The 22,407-nt window shown below is 41.7% G+C and overlaps 1 protein-coding gene across 1 annotated transcript in view; it reads left to right on the forward strand.

Annotated features, from left to right (window-relative positions):
* LOC110537279 (ephrin-B1) overlaps positions 1-22,407 on the forward strand; it is a 69,404-nt gene that overhangs the window by 40,990 nt on the left and 6,007 nt on the right. The window contains exons 3-4 of the mRNA XM_021623204.3: positions 11,017-11,109; positions 15,824-15,955. Of these exons, the coding sequence (XP_021478879.1) occupies positions 11,017-11,109; positions 15,824-15,955 (225 nt within the window). The remainder of the gene's footprint in view (positions 1-11,016; positions 11,110-15,823; positions 15,956-22,407) is intronic.

Here is a 22,407-nt window from a genome sequence, read left to right on the forward strand (position 1 = left end):
GTAATGAAAATTGTAATGCCTAAGTGTATTGTGTTGCACATGTCACAACAATGGTGCTGGAGTGTAGGACTTTTGCTCGGGGTTTAATTATCTAGGGCCTGGTTTATTCTAAAAGAGCCTCTGATTATTTATTGATAGTTATCGCAGGCCTAGACTGCACCTTGAGGGTGAGATCAGAGCCCTTCCGAAGCTGACTGGGATGCATAAGGAAGTTGAATAGCCGGTCACTTTGGAATAAAGAACAGATGATTCTGATTTTGAGGACATAACCCTGGCTTTGATGTACCGCTATGCAGCCACAGCTTTTGGAGCTGGCCCGAGCCAACATTTTTCATATGCCACAGATGAAGAATGAGAATTACCGGGTTCATTTTCTTTTACAGTGGCTGCCATGTGAGAGGGGTCAAGTTTCCCTGAGGTGGAACCAAGGGGCTTTCCATAGTGGTCGCTGTTATAGTGTTGAGAACATCCTATTCAGATGTTTATTCAAATGATGTGAGGTGGTAACTAAACTCCTAAATCTCTGTGTGACCCACAGTGTCAACAGCTTGAGTTATATCAGACAGAATCAGTGTGCAGTGAATAACCTTTTTTTAAACTGAAAATAGAAATCAGTCATAGAGTTGTCAGTCATATGAAATGTAAAGGAGTCAGTTGTCCCATAAAATAGTGTGATCCTGTGTGTTAAATAGCAACGTATATCTACCAGATCTGCATTTTTTGGTTTATCCACTTCCCTGTTCTTGACTTGTTTACTCTCTTGATGTGAATGTAATGGGCGTTTTGGTTAGAAGACGCATATTTATCGTTCGCTCTCCAGACAACACATTTGATCGCAGGCTTTGGAGTTCCAACAAAGCATGTGCTTTTGATTTTTTATCTAATTGCAAACATAGGCGCTGTCTAGATCATAAGCCAAGCTTTCCTTTTGTTTCCAGAAGCCTCTGCTTTCGTGGTATACATCCAATCTTAGATCATTTAAAAAAAAATAAAAAATTATGAACTGACCTCATTGAAAGCTTGAATTTCTTAAAAGGGGCCCAATCAGCAAACTACTTTCGACATTACTAGTCTTTAGAGCAGTTCTGTTTTACTTTTACCCTCTTCTCTCCTTTCACTTGTGTAGGGGTGAAGATGAGAATGAACTAGCGTTGTTTAGCTTTTTATGAGATTCCTGTGTGGAGCTGTGGAGATTATTAAAGTTGACCTTTGCTTCTTCAGAGAGTAGCTGTTTTTTCAGTTATTGGTCAGTCTCTGCTTCTTCAAAACACTGAACCATCTGCGCCTCCACATGGATCAGATCCTCTACCTGTTGCCATAGCGATGTCCCTAAGGTAGTCACCTTGGCCTTTGGGGGCCATAGAGTGAGGCATGATGGGACGTAGTGATGATGCGTGTTATGTAGGGTAATGAGTGCGCCCCCTGCTCCCTGTGCATACACAGCTGAAACTAAGGCTAATTTAACACCAATTCCTGCTTTTAGGGAGCTGAGGAGAGAGGGTATTAAGTCAATGTTCTTTCAGAAAGCTCACCATGTAAGATCAAGCTTGCAGTGTTCCAACAAACTGGCCAAAAATCCTAGATATATTTTTTAAAACATTTAAATAAAATTGCTAGGAGAAGCCTTAGAACACGCACCGCGATTATAAATGGTAGGCTACAGTTCACTATTTTGGAACAATGTAATTTTGAATAATAGTCCATTAAGATCTGAAATTTGAAAATGACTGCAGTAGTTGTGTTCACTTATATATCATTAAGATAAATGAGAGCAATCATAATCAGAGAAAAGTGTTGCTGCTAATGGGATTTCTAGCTGGATGCGAAATTCCTCTTTTTAAACCATCCATCTCAGTCCTGGGTAAAGGATCGGTTGTTGTGGAAAGTATTTCATGTGTTAGGGTTTCACAAGTCACTGTTGACTTTAACCATCAATCGATGAAATCAGAAGGGCACTATGAAAAGGTCAGTGCTGGTGCTGTCAGATCCATCATAGACAGGGCTGCACATTGGGGCGTGCCTAGTTTTCTTCAATCTACTGTCATTTGTCTTTGGTTATGAGCAACAATAGAGTGTGGAAGCAAAACATCCTCCTAACTAGCCTTTCTCCCAGTCTTTGATGTCTCAGCAAACTCTCTATTGATGCTCTAAAACAAATAGATGCGCTAACATGGATATTGCTAGTCGCTCTCAATTTGAAAATGTCTAACACCTCTCCACAGGTCCTTACAAATATTAATGTTGTCTTCCTTTCTCATTACATCTGAGATAAAACTATAAGCAAACACTCAGTGGGCATTCCACCTTTCATTCTATGAATCTACTTCTCAAAGTTGTTTAGAAAATAGTAGAAATATTTAGAAATATTTTTTAAAAAACGACATGGTGCTAAGAGCCATGATTTGTTTTGTATATCATTGATATGAGTAAAATGTCTTAAGTTGAAGTTTCTGTTGACGTTATCATAATATACTGGAGTTCGTCTTGGAACAGTAATTCAAAGTGTTAGATATCCCTGTAGAGTAGATGATAGCGTGTCCTTGGAGAAGATATTTGAGATATGTTTACTCAGACCTCAGAGTCACTCAGACAAGAATAACTATGAGATAATTGTGAAAATATGCTTCATCATGAATTTCCTTGTGTGTTCTGTGTGCTGGAAAACCAGCCATGTCAGGTTTCCTGGCTTCTCAGGCTGTATGATAGGGAGTGGCTTGTATACCACCCACACAGTTAGACAATCAATATTAAGTGGTACTTCTGTGTCCAGAGACCTGGTACAGGCTGCTGTGGGAATACACGTTGAGCTGCTTTTACAGTGTCTCTTGTGTGGTAAGTACTTTGTCCTTCAAAAGACCATTTGTTTTATTAGAAATAGAAAACATCAAGAAAAGTAGAGAAGCCCAGTGAGAGAAACAAAACATATCTATCACGCCCACCCAACAAGCACAACCAAGTACATATACACACCACCAAACTATGTAATATGTCCTAAGTTCTACCCCATGTATTCCTTATACCAGTTTGGGAGCAGCTCCATCTTGTCCAGTGTATAAGGGTCTGATAAGGTTTGTCCCACTGCTATCTCATTGCACCATTTGCACTGATCCATAAATGCTCCTGACATCTATTGGATTGTAAGGGGGCTGTTTAGTCCCAGGGCTGTCAATCCTGTACAGAATGGATGGTGTGACTTTACAGGGAGCAAGTTAAGATGCCATTTTTCTCATTTAAACATTCATCACTTTAACATAAATAAAAGATAAGGATATAGTCCGGACCACAGTCCTGGGAGGCTGTGATTTGTCTATGGAAATTAGTGGAGTCTATTGGTTCGATGAACCTCCTGCCGGGTGGGGGACTGCATGACACTTTTATGTGTTTCCTATCATAGACGATGCATGAGTTCAAATGACAAACACTCTGCAGCACAGTAGTTGAGGAGGAGTGAGGACACAAATGTTTGAAGAACCCATATATCGGTGGATAGCAGTGTGTTTTTGGGGGGTTTTACTATACTTGTGGCGACCAGAATTGTTTTATTTATTTAACCTTTATTTAACTCACACGGATATCCCTGAAATCCTCACAAGGATAGTAAAACAAGGAAAGTTCGGACAAGTGGGGACATTTTGCAAGTCCCCACAAGGAAAAAGGCTATTTTAGGCTTAGGGGTTAGGTTTAGGGCTGGGGTTAGACTTAGGGTTAGGTTTGGGGCTAGGGTTTAGGTTAGGGTTAGGGGTTATGGAAAATAGGATTTTGAATGCGAATCAATCGTTTGGTCTCCATAAGGATAGTAATACAAATGTGTTTGTGAGTGTGTGTGTGATGAAATATTGTAGGTGTTCTAGCCTGTGGTAGTACCAAGTTATATACGTGTACCATAAAGCTATACATCTGAAGGCTTTTTTTAACGTTTGTCTCACCTGTTATACTGAAGATGAACTGCAGTATGTTCACAGGATGTGATGTGGTGAGGCATGGCGCTACAATTATGCTGTATATACAGTAGGATGGGGGTTGTCCCCATATTTGAGTTGTCCCATGGAAAAAGAGTTTGGAGAGTGTAAAGTCCATCTGACGGTATAATATATGGCATTTAGCAGATGCTTTTATCCAAATCTACTTACAGTTATGCAAGCATACATTTTATTTAAGGGTTGTCCCGGGAATCAAACTCACAACCCTGGCGTTACAAGCGCAGTGCTCTAGCAATGCTCTACCAAATTAGCTACAAAGTCCCACAGTACACTAAATATCACATCTGCGCATTGGAGAGGGAGTGAATAGACGCTAAAGCACTTCAGTTCCAGTGTTAGAATGCTGGCAGGCTTCTCTCCACTGGAGGAAAAGCGATATGTGAGGCTACACCATTCAAGTAATATGCCATTTCCATCCCTACATTGCGCCAAGATTTCTGTAGGAAAAGAAAAGAAAGAAAGATCTAACTTTGTCCCTAGAGAACACAACCTAAGTCAAAGGTTCTTGTGTACACCTAAATTCTGCCTACTTAAAGAAAATCTTTTGTTTCATTTTTCATTTGAGGGATTTCATCTTGTTTGGAAGTATGCAGCACGGAGATAAATATGTGCACAGAAAATAATAGGTTAAATAAACATGTTGCCATTACGTTCTACTTTTCACGTCACGATTTCTGTTTTAATTACATCTGAAACTGTTTTGATCCCATTCTATTTGATCCCACTCGACGTGAATCAGTTTGGACAAGAATTAAAAATGACATCCCCTCTCAACCATTGTAAACCTTGTAAAATCCCTATTTTAGTATGACCTTGAGAATGAAGGATCTTTGAAAGCTGTATTCAGCAGTATCAAATGTTAGTTTTCAGTAGTTTTCAAATGAATCCCTTCTGGTGTCTCTTGAAGGCTTGTATATTATCTCTGTAGTTTCCTTTGAGCGAAATCAAATAATCACAGCTTGCAGGATGAGCCTTCGAGGCATCGTCTCCTCTGTCACTCTGCAGCACCCGAGTTTGGGTTTCAGTGAACAGTGGTAGAGAGTTACCCAGAACAAGTCTTTTGGGGTCTCTCCAACTCACTATTTCTGTGAAAAACGCTGCCTCACCAACGGTAAACAATTACAGTGCCTGTGCATCATCTTTAAACATGGGTTACAGCTTTGATCTGTGCTCTGTGTGTAATTACAGCTATGCCCGTTAAACTGGGGATTTGGGCAAAACTAGTCATTCCCTGGTCCCTGTCAAGCTCAGACAACCAACCCAATACATAAATGAAGTCACATGGAACCGAAGTAAATGTTGACTTTTCAATTTACACTTGACTGCTGTCAAAATGAAAAAAAGACACATCTGAGGGCTTTTCATTATTGCTACCTTGCTGGAGTGTTTATAGTCATACAGAACCTTGTTGTGGAAATATTGAGCACATGTCTCTCCCGGATGTGCTTGAAAGACAACACTCATAACCCACAATTAAATGTCTGTTCAAACACTGGCACCCTCTCAGGCGCCCTCTATACACCTACAGCCATCTTAGCAGCCATGGGGACCCTCACAGATCCTGCTGACAGGTTCAGCGGGAGAAATAAAAAATGTCTCTCCCTTAATTTCTTTCAAAGCCCTGCTTTGGTTCTGATGTCTAGTAGTGAGCCTGCGGTCGCATTCTGATGTGAGGCAGGGAGACGGTGGCAGCGGCGCAGCTGATCTCCCCCTCCCCCTTCCTGGTCTGGGACTCCCAGCTCCCATGGTGCAGCTGGCACCCGGGATTTAAAGGTCGTCCTTAATATCATTGGCGGAGCTGAGTGTGCTGTAATCTCACAACAGCGCTGAAATCTCCCCTCCAGACCCTCAGCTTAATTTGGCAGCAGGCTGGTCAACTGTGCCTGATCTGATGGGACAGCCTTAGGCCTTAGCCACTCTCCATTGAAGCCCTAAAATAACTGCTTCCAGTCCTAACCCAAATCTTTAGCATCTTAATATCTTACTGACCGTAAACACGGCCAAAACCAAGCTTCTCCCTAAAGATAGAGTGAGTCCAAAATTTTCTCAACATTTCACAAGCATATAATTATAATTATAATCTGCATAACATACCAGTTTCTTATTTTTCCAGATTTTCATATGTTTTTCTATATGGACAGAGTAGCTAGCTGCCAATGTTTCCAGTGTCCCCTGTGTGTCTGTATGATGTGGGTCAGAGTAGCTGTGTCCTTGTCTCAGAATGCTGAATCCCACTCCAGTTTCTGTCAGGGTGGCTGCCTGGCGTAGTCCTTGGAACACAGTTGTCAGTGCTCATCTGGGAGTTGAGTTTACAACGACCCATTCTATCCCCTAAGCCTATCACCTATCTGCTTGCTTTGTTTTCTCTGTGCCTTTCCTGGCCGTTTGTCCCAAGGTTTTAAAGCGATGGGTCAGTGAAGGTCCTGTCACCACTGGAACAGATTAACTGTGTTTCTGTCAGATGGGGCAGAACTCAAACATCTCAGATGGTGTTTGGGGCAAAGATGCCACTAGTAGTTACAGTAAGTTACAGGAAATAATACAGAAGCTGTGGCCTAAACATTATTGGCATGTGGTCCAGTATATAGGAGAGTTCTGTAATACCCCTAAATTAATATGTAATAAAACATTGTTTATTGAGACATTTTTGACATTTTTGCAAATGTTTAATAATTACAGTACATATGGACCTTGTATGCCACATGCTGATTCATGCATGCATGAGTACATGTTCTTGCTCAGTGAACACTTGTACAGGACCTTGTACATGTGCCTGTCTACGCATTTTTAGAAGCATGCTACAGAGCACATTGAGAATTCAAAATGGATTGCATGATTTTTTGTTTTTGGACGGTGTCTTTGTTATTTGATCTACGTACACACAGAAGATCCATTTTTGGATGCATCGTGTTTGCTTCTAAATATTACGTGCATTGGTGTATATGTGGTGATGTGGTATTGGCTGCACTCAGAGGAACATCCATACAAACTGAAATGACAGTTAAGCTTGGAGATATCTCCGTATGTTGTTTGTTGGCTAAATGAGGATAAACCACAGAGAATGTCAACCCTATAACAAACTGTCTTGCTTCATAACCTCACCCACAGTCTTACAATGAGTAAACAAGTCTCCCTTCAGATTGGCTTACGTTTAAACAAGCAGCACAGTATCCGTGCTGTTGCAGTTGCATACAAGTACTGTATGATAGCCTGCTAGATGATGCATGCTTGTCTGGGACTTTTTGTCCTCGGAGTGAAGACAGAAACCATAATTCAAGAGGAAACATGTTGGAGTTAATTAGAGGTGCTAAAGGAAAAAACCTAGAACGGCACACCATTTATTTTACAGTCATGACAGAAGCCTACCTCAGAGCAACACACTAAAGCATATAGCGCATATTCTTGGCAAATTAATTATGTGCTAATGCCAGTTGCTTTCCTCCCCCAGTGGTAAGGAGCCAAACAACCATGCTATGATTCAAACGGAAGGGTATTTTTTTATCATTTGTGTCCTTATCTTGTGGTAGCTATACAGTAGGGAGAGTGGGGAAGAGGTCATCATTTCATTGAGTCTGTGAAGGAAGATGGGTCCAAAACAATGATTACACCAAGTTGTTGGGGTAGAGGTTTCATGATGCTTCTATCTAAACCGAAGTAGATCATTTTTAGATTGTGTTATACATTAGTTGGGGTCTCACACAATGGAATTGAAAAAGCTATAATAGTAGAATTAAAATAATTCTCAGATCTGGACTATGCACTATTTGATCCACATTCTGTACATATAAATAAACATTTGTCCTGATAATTTGAGGTAGTAAAATACCAGTAGTTTAGTAATGTTACAGATAACGGAAAAGAGGTGTTTTAATAAACTTAAATCATCGATCTATTGGATAAGAAGGGATCTTTTTGTCTACAGGCTGTCAGGCAAGACGTGTCCCCAGTCCCTAAACTAATCTGTTCATCTCAAGATATCCTCAATATGTTTTTGGTACACTACAATACAGTTAGGGACAAACGACTACATTTTCCTAGTACCCCCAAAACGGACGAGTTTGAGTATTGTCCTTATTACTATTTTTCCAGACTGTTTCGTTGCACGAGAGCAGTAGCTTTGCTGAAGGTGAATCATAGAGAACGGTGTTGTTGCAAGACAGAGATATCTTTCCAACATCTCAGAGCCCCATAAGTTGTGAAACAGGACCCCATAGTTCACTTGAAAACAGAAGTCAGTATCAGCAGCTGTGGAAGAGATGGGACTGCTGATGACCACACCCTGCTTCATATCCTGTGTTAAATGATGTTTTCTCAGTTCAAAGGTTGTCCTTGAACCAACTAATTGTTTCCTCATTGCAATGGTGAACAACAGTATACAGTGTTTGCAACAATAGCAGACAACTGTTATTGCATGTTATATAATTCCCTTATCCTTCCTCAGTGATGCTGTGATTTCCTTTCCTAGAATCTAACAAAGTGTTCCTCTGATGGGCAGCAGAGTGGGCCATATTTGGAGGCCTTGTTGGATAGAGTTGTCTTGTCTGTCTCTCTGCCCTGCTTCTCGCGGGCACGGTGGCATGCTCACACTGTGCATGATGACTCGGTCGGAGCCTGGCACCTCTCCCAGGCCTATGCATCTTAATAGTTGTGACATCATTCAAGGCAGCAGAGCTCTCTTCCACTCACCGCCTCAACCTTCCACTAACAGAGTGTTAAGGATCCATTCTGTAAACTAAAACACAATTTGTTCTTCGGGTTAAGTGCTGTAAGCTATTGATTGCTCCTGTTTCTAACGCATCCGTTCTCACTTCATGAGTGCTCTTAACCTAATAAGACAATTCCACATGTTCGATGACAGAATTCCCATTGAACCTTATTTAAAAGTTGACCTATCAAGTGAAGGGTTCTATTTGTGGAATACAGGACAACTATAGGATGTCTGAAACAGTTGGTTTCTGAGAAACATGCTGAGTCTATTTCGTGGTCAATGCAATCAGAAAAGACTAATGAATTGTCTAGGGTTTTTCTTCCCTTGCTCCATCAAACCATTCAAGGTTAGCTTGTCACTTTTATTTAAAGCCGACATTAGTTTGCTGGGGCCTCTCTCGGCTGATGGAGAGGTCTCAATTGGTAGTAGTAGTGAGAGAGAGTAACAGAAATTACCCTGCATGATAGAGCATGAAATGTGAAGGAGACAGGCAGGTAATGTAATCAGCTAAGGTCAAGGCTTGTAGATTGATAAGGCTAGGTTCCACGTTTAATCCCTGCATGGGCCAATAGTCAATGAGATTGTCTTCTCACTATACCTCTCAAGCTCCATACCTTAATGAATCAGTTTCCATTATAATGTTTCTGCCAATATATGCAGGGTCTCATTAGTACATTGGCGTCAATGTAAGCTCCTTTTAAGCTTTGCCTGTAAAACAAAATAACTCATTCTCCGTTTGTTCTATCTGGCTACGCCATAAGAATGATTTGCTAATCCAAAATGTTTGTAATGAACCCAGTTTGGTTTGTCCTCTGTCTTCTAATTGCATCCTTGAAGAATGAAAAACTAAATGTGGGAAAGAAAGAGAGAAATCAGGTTCACAGGCCTCCCATTCTGTGTTGTTGAGCAGTTGGTGATTTGAGCCAGTGGTGTGGTGGGATACCTCTGCTGGAGCAGCGCCACATGCCCCATTCTCACCGGCCCACCGCCATTGTGACTGGGCTCCACTGAGAGGGGCTTTGATTCTCCTGGAGAGGGACCTTATTAGTCAAACACTCTCCTACATGGCAACTCATTCATGACTCTTAATGAGGGGGGAATCTGGACCAGCTAATAAGGTGGCCGTTCCTTTAGTGCCTTGTGAGGAGGAGAATGGAGCAGATGGAGAAAAAAGCGGAGGTTTCTGAAGGTGAAAATACCCACGGAGCAGGTCTGAAAAGAATCAAACGGGGCAGGGCGGGGCACCGGCTTTCACTGGCATGGAAACCGCCCCCTTGTATCTATGGGCTGAGAGAATTATCCAGAACCCGATCCATATTCACACTCCTTGGTCTTTTCTGTCCCAACTTAGACTAGAGAGTTCCAATTGCGCCCCGTTTCTGTGACTTAAGTCCTTGGGAAGCAGAGCTGACAGGAGCAACACAGGGAGACAGAGACCCTATTGGCTTCCCCTTTCCCCTGGCCTCCTCAGCTCCCCTCAGTGGGTATTGATTTGAAGGAAAGCCCCTCCGAGATAAGGGCTGCAGGCCACTGTGCCACCCAGTCTCTAATTACAGGGCATGCCGAAAGAGAAAGCTAAGCCCCTGGCATTTGCAGCTCGCCATAATTGCTTCTGGCATAACTTGCCTTGCCAAATGTTTGGTACATTTCTTCAGCAAAAAGGAAAGAACAAAAACCTCTTTAAGCTTTGGAGAGGAGGGGTAGAGAGTCAGGGGGGGAAGGTGGGTAAAAATGTGATTACCACACGTAAAAATGTTGAACTGTGCAGTGTGTACACCTTCCTCTCTCCACATGTATGATTTCAGCAGTGTTTTGAAAGCACCACATTCCCCTGGGATCAGATTACTATCACAGCCATGTCTTAGTAAGATGAGAGCCCACTCAAGGGCTTTTCATCATCCATTTTCATCATCCATTTCCTTCCTCGTGTACAGATATACGCAGCGCACACAAGAAGAATGTATAAAGAGCCTTGTATTTATGTGGTGCTCAAACTACAACCCAAGCGGACATTACCAGTGTGCAGTTAAAATATGAAAACCTGTTGTAAGCATCAACAGGTTTATACCTGTATCTATATTATGGGGTTAGAAAAGTGTTTTCTCAGCACAAGTGGTTAGATGATATCTTATGAGGCATGGACAGCAACCATTGTCTAGTTTTTAGAATTATCTATTAAATAATTGCATCCATCAGTGTGCGGTGATATAGCCATATATATAGATTTATAGAGATCTCTTCATGAATGAACAATCAAGCTGTACATTAATTCTGAGTGTCTGTAATTATTATTTATGTTCCAATGCTGTTTCCTGTCTCTCATCACAGCCACTTCCAATGGGACCCTGGAGGGCCTGGAGAACAGGGAAGGAGGGGTCTGCAACACCCTCTCCATGAAGATCGTCATGAAAGTGGGCCAGGGTAAGTAAGCGTCTCTGTGGACTGGCTGGAACACCAGAAAAAGAGTAAAAGGTAGTCACAATAGAGCCAGGCAGGATATAACTATGGATGAGTGATAATGAAAGCTTTGTACGGGGAATGTCATTACGAGGAGCATTTCATTAACTATTGTTTATCTAGCCAGACAACCAGACATTGTTTTTTACAGTGGGCTACTCCGCTCTGCTACTCACAGTGTGTGGAGAGTCGTCTAGTGACTTCATCGCTCATAAAATAAGGGCCTCAGACATCACATTTCACTCCATTCTTTACTTTTCTTTTTTTGAGAAGGGAAAGATGAAAATAAAGAAAAGCTCTTGTGCAAATACAGACAGAGACACACTGAAGACTTTCTCACACATATCAAAAGAACTCGCTCACACAATGAGAAAATGAAAGCTGTGGAAAATATTCAGGACATTCTCGGAGAGCATGTTACAGGCTACCTGTTGTCCTATTACTTAGACAGCCTGTCGGTCTAACATGAATGAGATTGCTTTGCCTGAAGAGTCCAGGTTTCTCACACACTGTCACTCTCTTTAACATATTTAAACCTCGTCTCTCACACAGTGTCACAAACTCAAATAAGTGTTGACATTGTTATCCAAATGAGGCAGCAACCTCCGAGTGCTCCTTAACAGAATGTCAATGCATTGAGATAAGTGGGGCAAGAGTTCCCAGGCATTCTACATTGATGTGATGTGGGCTGTCTAATCTGCCATGGCATGCCCCCACTAGCTTTTATAAATAACACTGTGCAACATGTATACGCATTTGTCTCAATACATTACCACACTGACAGTGTATTACGAGGCCAACACAAACCATTTCAGCAGAAATCAATGTGATGAAGGAATAAAGACATATACCGAATGCACTATCAGCCGTGTAAAACAGATGAGACCATTGGAGAAAAAAACGGGGGTCCCCATATAGATACCATCAATCATCACGTGCACTCTCCCTCTCCTTAACCCCTCACTGGTATATTGGCCCACTCATCTGGGTCTGGCGTCAGGCTAGGAGTGTCAAGGTCGGTCTAAAACCCTGCCCTAGTCCCCGTCACATCCAAAACAAACAAACCACAAAGAGAGGGTCCGCCGATAAGACTCTGATTCTACACATATGGGCTGTTAAGAAATAGGCTGGGGATTATTTTTATAGCTGACTTGAGATAATAATTATCATCATTGGTTTGACATTCCTTTTGTCTTTCTCAAGACTTGTTTGCGTAAAGCTGTGTTTAATACACGGTAACCACTATGATAGGAGCTAGGAAACAGTTAAAAGATTAAATAGGCTATGTCATTAACATTGCTGTCTTGTGCAGGCTGTTACGGTTGGAATGCAACGGTTTATTTCTTTATGATTTGGAGCAATGACGTTACTGACGCTAGGTCATAGTACATTCAGCTGTGTGTTTGCTGAAGGATTGTGTCTTATTTTCAACCAGTGAGTCATAGAAACTCTATTGCCACAAATAATGTGGACACAGAGAAACAAATCACATACAATGAAGTAATGAGGAAATAGTATCGCCCCTTTGTTTTTATTACACTGACTCATCCAGGACAACTGTCACTAAAGTATGATTGTAAACAACACACAAAACAATGAACAAAACAACATATTATTAGAAGATGATATACAGCACAGTACTAATCCCTTGGTAAAAATAAAGAATAATGGTATGCATATATTTTTCATGGAGAGAACTTTGTCTCTAACAAAATGCATTTGTTAACCAAAATGTCAATGATTGGAGAAGATTATGACTAATATCTGAATATGTAACGACAGTTAGTGCTATCCGGAATCCTTGAGACGTCCCTACCCTAAACCATAAACCTAACCTTAACCCTAACCATATATCTTACCTAACCCTTTGTAATGTCAACTTCAATGGGATGACTTCAGAGTTGGGATGTCCCAAGGACCCCGTTTAGACTTTTCCATGTAACAACAGACTGTGTCAGAGTCAGCTGATGCACTTCCTCATACTGAGTCACTCTTGTATTACTGCACACTGAGATTTAATTTATTGATTTGTGTGTGAACATTGAATTTTATGTAATTATCAGATGTCAATTAACCCATGAAATTAGATGGTGTGGCACCGAATGCTGGTTAGTTTAAATGGAGGCTGATGGCTTTGATGGCCTCTCTCTCATCTCTAACCAAAGCTTTTACAATGTTAGTATAATGAGCTAGAGCAAGGCCTGTCGATGTTTGAAACTGCTGAATTGACCACTTTGATATTTATAGCTATGGATGTGACATTTAGTTTTTAAACAGGCTGTCATTTTAAGATGTGTGATATTGTTTTGGGGGTGGAGATACTTCAGTTGTTGTTGACAGCCCCATATGTTGTGCTGCACATTAGGAACCAGCAGTCAGCAGTAGCAGACGTCACACCACCAATGCTTCTGGCACAATAGTTATTTTAACTGTAATCAAACTGAGAAAACTGAGGGTGCCATTTCGATCAGTGATTCTCAACTGGTGGGTATCGACCCAAATTAGGTTTTGAATGGGTAGCGACTAAAACCAGGTAGAAAGTGTGTAGAAATTATAATGAACCTATATTTGTTTATAATTTAACCTCTAAACAAATTTTTTTTCAATCACAGTATTTTCAAGATAGTTATTATTAGCAGTGCTATTTCACAGATTTGGTTGATTTTTGTGGTCTCAAGCCAGAGAGCTTAACATTCTTTATCAAGAATATGGGCAAAATGGAATTATTGACAATGAAAAAGTTGGGACTGTTGTTCCCTTGTCATATAATTGGTACATTTACTATCAATCTAGTATAAAAAATAGTTTTCCAGATTACATTTTAAAGTCTGATTGTAAAGACTAGAATGGAATAAATGGAACGGTATCAAACACATCAAGCATATAGAAACTCTGTTCTATATATTGTATTGACTCTGTTCCATGTACTCCATTCCAGCCATTACAATGAGCCTGTCCTCCTTTAACTCCTACCAACAGCCTCCCATGTACACTTCAATGATTTTCCAGTCGATGAAATCTCCCTTAATGCCAGTGTATTCAGACTACTCCCCTTATGCTTCTACATTGATGGCACTCAGGGGAACAATGCAAAAAGGGTAACACTTTACTTGACACCACTCATAACCATGTCATAATATGTCACAACAGCTGACATAACATGTCATAATATGGTCATAACACTGTCATGACCCATATTTACACGTGTGGTGACATACAGTATATTACATTATTTTATGGCTGGTTATGAGACCTACATTTATTCAAATTATTTATTCAGATAATTGTTTTCCCTGCTAAGAAGTTTCCTTTTGTTCAAAAGTTTGTTTATAAAATCCTTTGTTTGTAATGAATTCTTTACAGTCATGTTTTTTTCCCATCATATTTTAAATAACTTGTAGAAAATATGACACTGTCAAAAATCATTATGACCATCCTTTGTCACTTTACTTGGACTAAGAAAATACACTTTATGACACTGTCATGAAGCATTATGACCATCCTGTGTCACTTTACTTGGACTAAGAAAATACACTTTATGACACTGTCAAGAAGCATTATGGCCATCCTGTATCACTTTACTTGGATTAAGAAAAAACACTTTATGACACTTTCAAGAAGCATTATGACCATCCTGTGTCACTTTACTTGGACTAAGAAAATACACTTTATGACACTTTCAAGAAGCATTATGACCATCCTGTGTCACTTTACTTGGACTAAGAAAAAACACTTTATGACACTGTCAAGAAGCATTATGACCATCCTGTGTCACTTTACTTGGACTAAGAAAATACACTTTATGACACTGTCAAGAAGCATTATGACCATCCTGTGTCACTTTACTTGGACTAAGAAAATACACTTTATGACACTGTCAAGAAGCATTATGACCATCCTGTGTCACTTTACTTGGACTAAGAAAATTCACTTTGTGACAGTTTCAAGAAGCATTATGGCCAATATAATCATATAAGCCAGATAGGCCTATCACCTGCATGCCGTTATATCAGTCAAAAAGAGGGTGTCTTGTCCTGCTCCTGAAATCTGCTCCTGCATTCATCCCAGTCATCAGCAACAGAACATTGGGGTAGGTGCGTGTCTGACATCAATCTGTGTGCAATTAATATAATTGAATATGGTCAATAAAAAACAAACATAAATATACAGTTGACACGTAGGCTATGGTGTAATGGAATATTTTGCCTTGTGTGGTAGTTTTTTTTGGTTTTGACACTCTTATGTAGGTGTCATAACCAGCCATAAAATAACACAATATACTGTGTGTCACAATAGGTCTAAATATGTGTCGTGACATTGTTATGACCACATTATAACAGGTTGTCAGCTGTTATGACATATTATGACATGGTTATGATCGTGTCATAACGTGTTATGAAGCTATGTGTCAATTAAAGTGTTACCGCAAAAAACGACTAATGTCATTTTATAGCTTCATTTGTCAGGTTATAGCAGACACTGTCATGCATGCCTCAGACTTTATATTCATTGGCTTTAATTAGGACATAAAATTGGGGTCAAAGGAACTGATTACTATGGCTCCCATTCCACGCCCCATTTCAAATCTTTATTGGAAAATGATACTAAAAGGACCAACAGCATTTACAATATTCACATTGGAATCTAACTTTGTTAACGTTCTTCGTCCAAATTGCAGACCCGAACACAGTTGTACCGGACCCAGTGATAACAGAGAAGCCCAGCCAAGAGGAAAACGTTGTGAAGGAGACTACCACAAAACCAAATAAGAAGGGGGGCAGTGGTGGGGCCGTGGAGCCAGGCAACAAAGGTGAGGATGCTCAGACTTGTGGGAAAAGGAGTATTTGCCACAGTATGACCCCTGTTTCCTGGTTTTGTGCTCTAGTCTTTATTATCAGTGTTCAAGATTTGACTGTAACCTTCAATGCCAAAAGGTCATCGTTTTGCTTCCAATACTGTATCCTACTCTGTGAAACCATTGTTCTCTGTACAATGCTCCACCACACACACACACGCACGCACGCACACACACACACACACACACACACACACACACACACACACACACACACACACACAGTATTGTATTACTAAACTTGTGGGGAAACCCAATTCAGTCCCATTCAAAATCCTATTTTCCCTAACCCCCAAACCTAACCTTAACCTTAACCCTAACCTTTAACCTAACCCTAGCACCTAACCCTAATTCTAAGCTTAACACTAATTCTAACCTTAACCCTAAACCCACTAGAAATAGCATTTGACCTTGTGGGGACTAACACAATGTTAGTGCCTTTACAATTTTTGTGGACACACACACACACACACACATACATAAACACACACACATATAAACACACACACATAAACACACACACACACACACACTCATGCATACACAGACACAGACACACACACACACACACACACACACACACACACACACACACACACACACACTCATGCACACACACACACACACACACACACACACACACACACACACACACACACACACACACACACACACACACACACACATTATGTTTTTCCCTTTTGGTTTGAGAAAGTTACACTGAACCACTTTTTTAATTATGCTGAGTAGTAATGTGGATAGACACGGTGCTCAAGTGTGGCAATGAAAAATTAAAATCCTAGCTGTTAGGCTGAGATCAAGCCGCAGATAAAGAGCAGGATTTCTGCATATTGGATAGATCCATTTGTATTTATTTTGCTAGGGTTTCAGTCACCAGAATGGTATTTTTTTACGGGGAAGCAGAAAATGCTGAAGTTTATATAGGTTTAGAAAGTCATTTGGGCCCAAGGGTTCTGGCTCTGCTGCAGGACAAAATAAAATCAGATGTTCTGGAAAAAGTGGCCTTCCCTCACATCATGGACAGCTGCCAAGTCTCCCACAGTGCGGTTTTCTTTCAATATGAAGGTTTGGCAGACATTTTTCTTGATGTGTGTTTCTTTGAACTTTTGTTTCTGTCCTATTCCTTTAACTGCATAGAAGGAAGAAGAGCGCCGCCATAACAACCTGTTGAGTCAGACTTACCCGAGAGCTCTCATACCTCGGGTGAAAAGGAATGTAATAAAGGTCGATGGTTTATCATGCCTGTCTGCACAGCTCCACAGCTGAACGCGGCCAAACGTACACAACTGATCCAAAGCCAATCAGGACAGCAGACAAAATATGCATGGGTTTATTGTCAGAGCTGCCAGCAGGACCAAAATGATACGTTTCAACTTACAAATGCTTCATCATTTAAACATTTAGGGATACTTTTGGGAGATGTATCCCTCTGCTATAAAGTTAAAAGAAACTGTGAGATATTTGTTACAATGCTTTGCCTTTGTTGTGTTGAAGCATCGCGCTGCTTTGACAGAGGAGCACAGATATCATAGGTAAATCCAATCAAATTTTATTTGTCACATGCACCAAATACAACAGGTGTAGACTTTACCATGAAATGCTTACTTACAAGTCCTTTCCCAACATTGCACAGTTAAAAAGTAAGAAATAGTAACGTAATAAATAATGAGGCTTTATAGAAGGAGTACCTGTACCAAGTCAATGTGCAGGGGTACGAAGTAGTTGAGGTAATATGTACATGTAGGTAGGGGTAAAAGTGACTAGGCAGTCAGGATAGATAATAATCAGAGTAGCAGCAGTGTATGTGAAGCATGTGAAAGTGTGTGTGAGTGTGTGTGGCATCAATGTGCATGTGTGTGTGTGGGTGTGAGCATATGTAGTGTGTGTTGGAGTGTCAGTATAATAATGTCTGAGTGTGTGAGTGCAGTGATTGTGCATAGATTCAGTGTAAGAGATTCAGTGCAAAAAAGGGTCAATGTAATAGTCCGGTGGCCATTTGATTAAATGTTCAGTTGTCTTATGGTTTGGGGGTAGAAGCTGTTCAGGAGCCTTTTGGTTCCAGACTTGGCGCTCCGGTACCGCTTGCCATGCTGTAGCAGAGTGAACAGTCTATGGCTTGGGTGGCTGGGGTCTTTGACAATTTTCCGGCCTTCCTCTGACACCGCCTGGTATAGAGGTCCTGGATTGCAGGGAGCTCGGCCCTAGTGATGTACTGGGCTGTCTACACCACCCTCTTTAGCGCCTTGTGGTCAGATGCCAAACAGTTAGTTGCCATACCAAGCGGTGATGCAGCCAATCAAGATGCTCTCAATGGTGTAGCTGTACACATTTTTGAGGATCTGAGGGCCCATGCCAAATCTTTTCAGCCTCTTGAGGGGTTAGAGGCGTTGTCATGCCTTCTTCACGACTGTGTTGGTGATTGTGGACCATGTTAATTTCTTAATTATGTGGACACTGAGGAACTTGAAGCTTTCGACCCGCTCCACTACAGCCCCGTTGATGTGGATGGGGGCGTGCTCTGATCTCCGTTTCCTGTAGTCCACGATCAGCTCCTTTGCCCTGATAACGTTGAGGGAGAGGTTGTTGTCCTGGCACCACACTACCAGGTAACTGACTTCCTCCCTATATGCTGTCTCATCGTCGTTGGTGATCAGGCCTACCAAATCAAATCAAATCAAATGTATTTGTCACATACACATGGTTAGCAGATGTTAATGCGAGTGTAGCGAAATGCTTGTGCTTCTAGTTCCGACAATACAGTAATAACCAACGAGTAATCTAACCTAACAATTCCAAAACTACTACCTTATATACACATGTGTAAAGGGATAAAGAATATGTACATAAAGATATATGAATGAGTGATGGTACAGAATGGCATAGGCAAGATGCAGTAGATGGTATCGAGTACAGTATATACATGAGATGAGTAATGTAGGGTATGTAAACAAAGTGGCATAGTTTAAAGTGGCTAGTGATACATGTATTACGTAAAGATGCAGTAGATGATAGAGTACAGTATATACATATACATATGAGATGAATAACGTAGGGTATGTAAACATTATATTAAGTAGCATTGTTTAAAGTGGCTAGTGATATATTTTACATCAATTTCCATCAATTCCCATTATTAAAGTGGCTGGAGTTGAGTCAGTGTGTTGGCAGCAGCCACTCAATGTTAGTGGTGGCTGTTTAACAGTCTGATGGCCTTGAGATAGAAGCTGTTTTTCAGTCTCTTGGTCCCAGCTTTGATGCACCTGTACTGACCTCGCCTTCTGGATTATAGCGGGGTGAACAGGCAGTGGCTCGGGTGGTTGTTGTCCTTGATGATCTTTATGGCCTTCCTGTGACATCGGGTGGTGTAGGTGTCCTGGAGGGCAGGTAGTTTGCCCCCGGTGATGCATTGTGCAGACCTCACTACCCTCTGGAGAGCCTTACGGTTGTGGGCGGAGCAGTTGCCGTACCAGGCGGTGATACAGCCCGACAGGATGCTCTCGATTGTGCATCTGTAGAAGTTTGTGAGTGTTTTTGGTGACAAGCCAAATTTCTTCAGCCTCCTGAGGTTGAAGAGGCGCTGCTGCGCCTTCTTCACGATGCTGTCTGTGTGGGTGGACCAATTCAGTTTGTATGTGATGTGTATGCCGTGGAACTTAAAACTTACTACCCTCTCCACTACTGTCCTATCGATGTGGATAGGGGGGTGCTCCCTCTGCTGTTTCCTGAAGTCCACAATCATCTCCTTAGTTTTGTTGACGTTGAGTGTGAGGTTATTTTCCTGACACCACACTCCGAGGGCCCTCACCTCCTCCCTGAAGGCCGTCTCGTCGTTGTTGGTAATCAAGCCTACCACTGTAGTGTCACCGCAAACTTGATGATTGAGTTGGAGACGTGCTTGGCCACGCAGTCGTGGGTGAACAGGGAGTACAGGAGAGGGCTCAGAACGCACCCTTGTGGGGCCCCAGTGTTGAGGATCAGCGGGGTGGAGATGTTGTTACCTACCCTCACCACCTGGGGGCGGCCCGTCAGGAAGTCCAGTACCCAGTTGCACAGGGCGGGGTCGAAACCCAGGGTCTCGAGCTTGATGACGAGTTTGGAGGGTACTATGGTGTTAAATGCTGAGCTGTAGTCGATGAACAGCATTCTCACATAGGTATTCCTCTTGTCCAGATGGATTAGGGCAGTGTGCAGTGTGGTTGAGATTGCATCGTCTGTGGACCTATTTGGGCGGTAAGCAAATTGGAGTGGGTCTAGAGTGTCAGGTAGGGTGGAGGTGATATGGTCCTTGACTAGTCTCTCAAAGCACTTCATGATGACGGAAGTGAGTGCTACGGGGGGCGGTAGTCGTTTAACTCAGTTACCTTAGCTTTCTTGGGAACAGGAACAATGGTGGCCCTCTTGAAGCATGTGGGAACAGCAGACTGGGATAAGGATTGATTGAATATATCCGTAAACACACCAGCCAGCTGGTTTGCGCATGCTCTGAGGGTGCGGCTGGGGATGCCGTCTGGGCCTGCAGCCTTGCGAGGGTTAACACGTTTAAATGTTTTACTCACGTCGGCTGCAGTAAAGGAGAGTCCGCATGTTTTGGTAGCAGGCCGTGTCAGTGGCACTGTATTGTCTTCAAAGTGGGCAAAAAAGTTAACTTGCCTGGGAGCAAGACATCCTGGTCTGTGACGGGGCTGGTTTTCTTTTTGTAATCTGTGATTGACTGTAGACCCTGCCACCATCTGGTCATCAGCAAACTTATGGATGGTGTTGGAGTCGTGTGCGGCCACACAGTTGTGGGTGAACAGGGAGTACAAGAGGGGACTAAGCATTCAGAAAAATGCTTTTAACAAGGGAAACTGCTTCCTTCTGCCAATCATTCAATCGATTTAAATGTAAAATGTTGTTTTCTCTGTAATACAAAGAGGTTAAACCTCTTTAATTTGTATGCACATTTTTCCTGAGCAATTAAGTTCTTTGGAAGCAGAAGCGGTCTCCGTAGAATGTGAGGAAAACACATGATAAATAACACGTTCTGTACAGTCATTCATGCTCAACATCTAAATTAAACTGGGTAGAGAGATAGCCAGAATAGATTTCTATAAATTATTCAGAACAATCTGAAGTGTTGGCATGGGCCTACAGTTAGGTGCAAATGTGAAAATTTGTTCACCCAGAAGTAATTTGAATAATTCTAGTGTTTCATAATCATTCAGACGATCTTGAGGAAAGCCAATGTTCCGTGTCACGATAACGTCCTCTTATTAACTGGCAGGTGGTCTTCATTAATGTGAGTGAGAACAAACTAGTCTTTTGTTCACTCAACATATTTTTGACAAGCAGGAAAATAAAAGCAGTGGGGACCGACAGACTTCCATTGCCTTCAACACACACATTGGGCTCTATGGTCTCATGTACGATCAATAGTCTGTTGTTTTCCATCTGCCAACTTTGAAATGGGATTTCCTTCCGCTTTCATCAAGGTCATCTTACCCTGCCAAATAAATGAACAAATAATAAGAGCTGAGATTTGGTTCACTGTGGAATCCATCCCTCCATCCCCAGTGTAAACATACAGTGGCTTACGGAAGTATTCACCCCCTTGGCATTTTTTCCTATTTTGTTGCCTTACAACCTGGAATTAAAATTGATTTTTAGGGGGGGGGGGGGGGGGGGGTTTGTATCATTCAATTTACACAACATGCCTACCACTTTGAAGATGCAAAGAAACAAACAAGAAATAAAACAAAAAGTCTGAACTTTGTAGAGCCACCTTTTGCAGCAATTACAGCTGCAAGTCTCTTGGGGTATGCCTCTAAGCTTGGCAAATCTAGCCACTGGGATTTTTGCCCATTCTTCAAGGCAAAACTGCTCCAGCTCCTTCATTGGATGGGTTCCTCTGGTGTACAGCAATCTTTAAGTCATACCACAGATTCTCAATTGGATTGGGGTCTAGGCTTTGACTAGGCCATTCCAAGACATTTAAATGTTTCCCCTTAAACCACTCAAGTGTTGCTTTATCAGTATGCTTAGGGTCATTGTCCTGCTGGAAGGTGAACCACCAGCAAATCTCTGGAAGACTGAAACAGGTTTCCTTCAAGAATTTACCTGTATTTAGCACCATCCATTGTTCCTTCATTTCTGACCAGTTTCCCAGTCCCTGCCAGCATGATGCTGCCACCACCATGCTTAATTGTGGGGATGGTGTTCTCGGGGTGCTGAGAGGTGTTGGGTTTGCGCCAGACATAGCGTTTTCCTTGATGGCCAAAAAGCAAAATTTTTGTCTCATCTGACCAGAGTACCTTCTTCCACATGTTTGTGGAGTCTCCCACATGCCTTTTGGCGAACACCAAATGTGTTTGATTATTTTTTTCTTTAAGCAATGGCTTTTTTTCTGG

The sequence above is a fragment of the Oncorhynchus mykiss genome, chromosome 12, assembly GCF_057628025.1.
Source record: "Oncorhynchus mykiss isolate SJ-2025 chromosome 12, ASM5762802v1, whole genome shotgun sequence".
NCBI lineage: Eukaryota > Metazoa > Chordata > Actinopteri > Salmoniformes > Salmonidae > Oncorhynchus > Oncorhynchus mykiss.